Below are 7,224 nucleotides of genomic sequence, written 5' to 3'. Positions count from 1 at the left end.
AGCACTTCGGCGTTGTGCCTGTCGTGGAGCCGGTTGCTAACAGTCAACAACGGTTATTTGACAAAGGGATCCTGCTAAACGGAGTCATTTCAAGCGCTTTTAGCCGGCTAATGAGGGTTTAATAAGATGGCTGAAAAGTTTGATAACCTGGAGGAGCATCTGGAGAAATTTATCGAGAATATTCGACAGTTGGGAATCATCGTCAGCGACTTCCAGCCGAGCAGCCAGGCAGGACTCAACCAGAAACTGTGAGTCGGGCTTGATTGCTGAGAACATAATAACGACACGAAGCTGTTAGTAAGCTCTGTGTTTAACTGCTGTGTTGTTTCTAATCAGAAATTTCATGATATCTGGACTTCAAGACATCGAGAAGTGCCGTCAGCAGCTTCATGAGATCAACGTGCCGCTGGAGGTCTTTGAGTGAGTCCACTAACGTTTGCTGTTATATTATTATGCCTGTCTGGTTTTATAACGTATAATATCATATTTTCTGTTCAGTGTTACTGTTGTTTGAGAGAATACATATCGTCTTGGGTTAAAACTACGCCAAACCCCATTTGCAAATCTGACGATTTTATAGTTTCGTTCTTTTCCGCACATCTGTCATCATGTCACATGCTTCTTTTTTTTTTTTTTTTTTAACTTTTATTCTGGATTGTTTAGATCCACTTTAAAATTCGGCATACTATTAAAATAACATTTGCAACGTAAACCCTTTAAAACCTCAGTTTTCTCGTGCTGTATTCAGACGCATTTTACAGGCTATTTTTTTTATTAGGCAAATTCTAACTATTATTATACGTGTAAAAAAATATGTTAGAGGAACCTATTTTCTTTTTTGTAATTGTTTTCAATTTTCAGCACCTTTTCCTGACCATTTTCTCTTCATTACAATTAGTTTTTTTGTTGTTTCTTTTTTCCAGGTAATTTTCTTTTAATTTTTCACAAATTTCTTGCTGATGTTCATGCCATGTCTTGTTGAGTTGCTCATTGCCATGTTTTTAAAGGAAATCAAAACAAATTTGCTCAGGTTTCAAAGGGTTAAGAATTTGTCTTGCCTTTTTTGTCACTCTTTATAGTGTGCTTTATTTGGTGGAGGATTGGTGAAATTAAATTTCAATAAAAAAAAAAAAACAAACTTAAAATATCATACAGTAAATCAAGAAGGGACTCCAAAGAATTTAGAAAAACTCATTTGAGTCTCATATTTTTTGGAATGTGCCTTTGCCAAGAAGCAAACCTGACCCACCAAATTTAGCTACTGGAATTCATGATACCTTATCAAGGCTTCACCTCAGTCCCCTTGAGTTGATATGTTTCCTTGTGTTTCTAGATACATGACCCAAGTCGAAACCCTCAGCTCACTTCTGCCATTGTCGTGATGAGAAAATACAAATATCTTTACATTAAAGTCACACAAAATCCCATTTGAAAATCAGATGATTTTTAGGGTTCATTCCTTGTCCGCGTATCTCAGAATGTTAAATGTTTCATTCTACTTTTATTCTGGAATGGGGAGAGCTACTTCAAAATTTAGCACTCGCTTACTATAGAATAACATGTTCAACTTAAGAATTTGTTCATAGCATATACCAAATCAAAAAGTGACCACAAGGCACAAAGAAAACCTCTGGAGTCTCACATATTTTGGAATGTGCTTTTGACAAGAAACACAGATATCTTACCAAATTTAGCTACTGGGATTTATAATACAGTATCAGTGCTTCATGGCTTCATCACAGTTTCCTTGACTGATATTTTGCCTTGTGTGTGTAGATACATTGACCAAGGGCGAAACCCTCAGCTGTACACCAAGGAGTGTCTGGAGAGAGCCTTGGCGAGGAACGAGCAGGTCAAAGGGAAGATCGACACTATGACGGTAGGAGATAATGCCAGGGTCACTGACACATCAGCGACACCGCAGGAATAAACAGAGTCAACAAACTAACTACTACACTGATGATTACATGATCCCAAGCATGTTAAGACATTTCTTAAAAGATAAGAATGTCCTTTTCAAGGCTCTTTTCATATACAGCGAGCCATGTACTCTAAATAGCCCTCTCTGTTAATAAAGTGGCCTTGTTTACTGACGATGAATTAATTTTCCTTGGACACAATGCTAAAAATGTGTTAATGGTTCAATAGAAGCTCTACTCCACAAATCAAGTTACTTGATTTTTATATTCTATAAGCAGATGTGTCTGTAGTTACTATGCCATACATTTATTAAATTTATTACATTTATAAATTAGAAAATCAGTTTACAGGCCTGGAAATGGTTTGGAATTAACAATATTTTAGGCCAGTTTTCTATATACATTGTTTCGGCTGTTGTTTAAAATATGTTTTAAAAAAATCCCCAAATATGTCTAATGTTACGCAAAATATGTTCCTTATATAACCAATTAAAAATCTAGTGCTGTGCTTCGTGACCATTAAAATGTCACTAGTATCATGGGGTAGACTAACTGTAGACCAGACAGGCATTGCATCATTGCCAAGGCCACGCCCCCTTTTGGAGAAAGAAACTTGCTGTCAGATAAAGAAGGAAACAGGAAAAAGTTAAAAAGCTGTTGTGTAGTGGGTTAACCGGCCTAAACCAATTTTTGGCACAATGGATACTTACATATTCATGGTAAGTGTGCTTAATCTCGAAATGATGCTGGTAAGAGTTCGATGCTGCTCGATAATGGCAAAAATAATAATCACGATTATGTTGATTAATATTGAAATCACGATTATTTGACATGATTACTCACTGGCCTTCAACCATCATGCAGTTATTGAATATTAACTCTGGTGTTTATTTTTAACACCAGATGTCCTTTGACTTTAAATACAAGTGAACTGAAAAACAGTAAAGCTTTGTGGTGCAGCCACGAGACTGTGTAACACATCTCGCACATTACCGTAGTTTATTCACATTTACATAATAATAAAACCTAACCCAACTAATGTAATTTAACAATACATAACAGCTACTGTATCAAAAACAGCAAAATACATTTTGAATTGGGATCAATGATTGTTTCACTAACTCAGGAGAGACTCAGCAGACAGACATTCCTCCATTATCTGTTCAGAAGCAGCTGGGAGTGTCCCTACAGTGAGAAAAGCTTGTCCACCTTAACAGTCCACCTTAAAGGAGCCTGGTCAGTTTCCACTGGGAAGCTAACTGAGCTTGCTAACTTCAGGGCTAACTTCTGTCACTTTAATCAGCAGCTGTGAGCTAGATATGGGAACGCGTCTTGAGTCTTTAGGAGTTGTAGCTTTTATTCTCTGACAAACAGCCTCAGCTGCTGATGCATCCCGTCACACTCTCTGCTCCTCTCACTGCAGCCTCACTGTCACTGTCACAGGCACATACACGTCTGCTCTCCCCGCTTCTGCTCGTTGTCGCTCGTGCTCTCTCTCCCCATGCACATGCTGTCTGGATCCAAAATGAGAAGTTTCCAAACAACCAGAGATCGTTTTATCTCGATTATCTTGTTTTGACAATCTAGGGGAGCCAAAATTGTAATCGAAATTAAAATCTGATTAACCGGCCAGCCCTAAGAGTTGCTACTAATGGGGACTTAGCTTGAGTGAGAGGCTGCTGCAGCACAGCCATACATTAGCAGCATCAGACTGTCGATTCTAAGTAAATCTCAGCCTGCAGATCACTGTTGACTGTAAACAGGTTGGTTATTTAAGATGAAGAAACGCAGAGCAGTGGCTAAGTGAGGGGAGTGACGATGCAATGGCTATGGAAAGCTTTTGGCATATGAATGTATCTGAACTGCGGCTGTCTGATTTTGTGAAAAGGTAACATAAATAATAATAATACTTATAATACTACTAATACTACTACTCCGACTAATAATAATCTTTTTTAGCACTTTAAAAAAGCAAATAGAAAGACAGGAAATTAGAACTCAATTAAAATCAGGAGAGGCTCTCAAATAAAAGTATTTTAAGATGGGCTGACCTGATTTCCTCGGGCAGATTGTTCCAGAGCCTCTGGGCTTTGACTGTAAGCACTCTGCTGTCCCCTTTAGTCTTCAACCCAGTCTCTGGAACAGACAACTGACAGCATATACCAGCGGGCACGGTACTTGGAGCCGGACATTTGTCGGATGCTATGTTTATATTTATTCCTGTCACTGGCTTTGAAAGTGCTGTAGAGGAAGAGGAGCAGCTGCTTCGTGAAATTGAAATGTGAAATTATTTAAACAAAACCTTCTTATTTTACTACAAAAATCTAAACACAGTATCAGCTGGCTGGAGGGAGAACGCTGGAAAGCTGAAAGTTTCTGCTGAGGTAAATGACCATTGCTAAAAACAAGCTAAGCTAACATTACTTGGTGTTGGCTATATTGTATGTTTTTTGAGTAAACATCACAACATAAAAGGTGTGTTTTCTGATTTAAAAAGTAATACTACAAATGCAGGAAGATGACAGGTAGTCTACTCACCCATCTTTTAAGTGTTTACGTCTCTGGTCTGATCTCGGGCGCACAGCTGATAGCTATGTGGTTTGTTTACATGAAGTAACAGAAGGGTATATTTAATGGATTCAGTATGGACAGAGAGCTCTGGTGGTCCGCGATGCTCCATGATAGTTAGGCACTTGCTTTCTGTTGGGACACAGTCTTATGTACCATTGAGGATTATCTCCTGAATGATGTGGGACACCTGGTGAAATTCGGTACACCGGTCCAGTCCGGTGTTTGACCTAATATCACACTGCTTTGTAAGTTTTCACACTGGACCAACCCCACTACCCATTTGAAACTGCTTAAATAAAGACATGGAAGTGAGGTAAAATGTAAAGGAAAAGTTGTGAAAATTCATTGGTTACACTGTGTGGGAACTCATAATAATCATAAAATCATAAGTTGTTTTAAATCATTTCTAAAGCAACCTCTGCTGTTTTCTTTTCTTCCAGAAATTTAAAAGCCTTCTAATCTCTGAGCTAAGCAAAGTCTTTCCAGAGGAGATGGTCAAGTATAAGGCTATACATGGAGAGGACGCCCCCTCCTAGTGACTGCTGCACCATGACCCCTGACCTTCAACCTGTGACCCTTGAAATCAAAACCTGAATGGAGTTTAACCAGACAGGTTCCTCTGTGGTCGCCCACAGAATATAATAAAAAATCCATTATTATTTTTGGTAAATATTATGTTGCTGTTGCTGACTCCTTCCTTGAAGGAGAAGGTTTTATTCCTGCTCAGCGCCCTGACTCAGCCCATCCTCTTCATCCTCTCCTTCCTCTCCTTTCTCTCCATTTCAGCTTTATTTAAAGAAATACAAATTAACAGCGAGTATATGGGAGGAGCAGAGAGGAGAAACATCATTTTCAGCTCGGGTTGTTATGTTGCCAGGAGACACATTTGTTTTTAATGTCCCAGTTGATGCATCCACTCAGTTGGCAGCAGATGAACATTTCGACACATCTCCCAACCGTACAGGCAAAAATATTCAAGATGCAAGGCCCCTTTCTGATTCTACATTAAGGAATTTACTCCATCAGTTGTACATACAGTATATTTATACTCTCTGCCTTTTGTAATGCTTCCTCGTTATTGTGCAACATACATTTGTACCACACACAGGACATTTTGTATCGAGCTCAGGTTTCTAATCTCCACGATTACTGAATGCAAATGCGATCTGATGGTAATTCTGTGCCTGGTCACTTGACATGATCAGAAATGAGTCCACTCTTTATTTGTAACTTGTTTGTATATAATTTTTGTTATTAAAAGATCCTTCTTGGACTGATGCCGTTTTGACATTGTTTCATTACAACTATGAAAAGACAATATGTTTGTTTATACAGTTTGAAACAAAAGACCTGCTGAGTTTCGTAAACTCAGATGACAGAGTTTGTCATATCATACAGGTTGATAAATGTTCAGATTATAAAATAATAAATTACCAGTAAAATCTTTATATATTATTTGCTGGTAACAATCAAAATCTAACTATATAAACAAGAAAAATCTAATGTTGTTCAGGTGATGTACAGCAGTTTGGGCTTAAAGCTGTAGAGGTGAAATATCTTTGAGGGCTGATATTTTGTGCCTATATGAGATGTAGTTATACTATTTGACGACTCAAGTAAAACTATTTTAAGTATTCATACATTGTAGTATCCCACCTAGGTATTCATGTATTTAAAGCATATATATATATATATATATATATATATACACTACCGTTCAAAAGTTTGGGGTCACTTAGAAATTTCCTTATTTTTGAATATTTAGTATTTTTCTTTGCTGCTGTTGCTTCTGCGAATATAATAACATAAAATATATATGTTTTTAATTATTTGAATTCTTTTAAAATTCCATGAATCAAGGTGATGGTCAAAATAAAGAACTGCAATTTGGGAAAGTGTGTCAGTGGGACATCTGCAGAATGACCAGCAAGCACGTGAGGACGTATCAGTGACACGGTCAGGGTCACTCAGCTCAAGTGTCTCCTTGGGAACATTTTGCACTGTAACTCTAGGGTAGACTGTCTGTGTCAGTGTGTCTGCCTGTCTCTAAGACAGGGACAGATGCTATGGTGACAGACAGGCCTGCTTCATCAAGCAGGTTACAGCCCACCATGCCTCCTCCTGCAGGCACTTTACCACAGCGACGCACCCCTCTGACCCCGGAGGTCGGTCCTCTGGGACAGGAGGAGGGAAATGAGCCCTGTTATTGGTTTGGGATCTATGCAGCAAAGTAATACCGACAGCCCTCTCCCCTCGCTGTCACTCCTCCCTGAGGATTTCCCAACACGCGTCAGGAAAGTGATATCAGTCTTCTCATCTATCTCTCTACAGGAAAGCAAATGAGCATACATCCAAAAATGAAACTATTCAGAACTATGGGCATACTTTCATGAAAAATATGCAATTAGCACAAGCTATTTCTGTTCATTTCTTTTGGCGGGGACAGTTGTGTCTACATCCACAAAGTCTGAGTGTGATTGGTGGTAGATACAAAAAACAACAATACAAAAAGCTTGAGGGAGATGGGATTCCAGCATTCAGGAGCCTATCCTTTGTATTCATCATTTTACTGACATGCTTATACAGTGCTGTTTAAAAGTATTTGTAAATGTTCTAGATTAATGTATTATATGAATGCAGGCATTTAAAAAATTTTTTACAACATGTTCTCATCCCTTCTTGTCATATTGTGACATTTGGATGTCATTGTAATATTTCTGGAGGAAGCTTTTTG

At 38.3% G+C, this 7,224-nt stretch overlaps 1 protein-coding gene across 1 annotated transcript; it reads left to right on the top strand.

Annotated features, from left to right (window-relative positions):
- med10 (mediator complex subunit 10) lies at positions 1 to 5,767 on the top strand. The gene is made up of 4 exons (XM_042506481.1): positions 1 to 248; positions 337 to 420; positions 1,777 to 1,879; positions 4,931 to 5,767. The coding sequence occupies exons 1-4, from the start codon at positions 127 to 129 to the stop codon at positions 5,024 to 5,026; spliced, it is 405 nt and encodes a 134-aa protein (XP_042362415.1). The 5' UTR covers positions 1 to 126; the 3' UTR covers positions 5,027 to 5,767.
- The last annotated feature ends 1,457 nt before the right edge of the window (positions 5,768 to 7,224 follow it).

The sequence above is a fragment of the Plectropomus leopardus genome, chromosome 18, assembly GCF_008729295.1.
Source record: "Plectropomus leopardus isolate mb chromosome 18, YSFRI_Pleo_2.0, whole genome shotgun sequence".
Lineage (NCBI taxonomy): Eukaryota > Metazoa > Chordata > Actinopteri > Perciformes > Serranidae > Plectropomus > Plectropomus leopardus.
Note: the sequence above shows the minus strand (reverse complement) of the source record. Positions and strands in the feature narration are given on the sequence as shown.

Bases quoted from the DNA above. Each gene is read 5' to 3' on its own strand.
- med10 (XM_042506481.1), top strand. From the start codon at position 127: ATGGCTGAAAAGTTTGATAACCTGGAGGAGCATCTGGAGAAATTTATC. The intron at 249-336 runs GTGAGTCGGGCT...GTTTCTAATCAG, and splicing joins GCAGGACTCAACCAGAAACT to AAATTTCATGATATCTGGAC. The intron at 1,880-4,930 runs GTAGGAGATAAT...CTTTTCTTCCAG, and splicing joins GGAAGATCGACACTATGACG to AAATTTAAAAGCCTTCTAAT.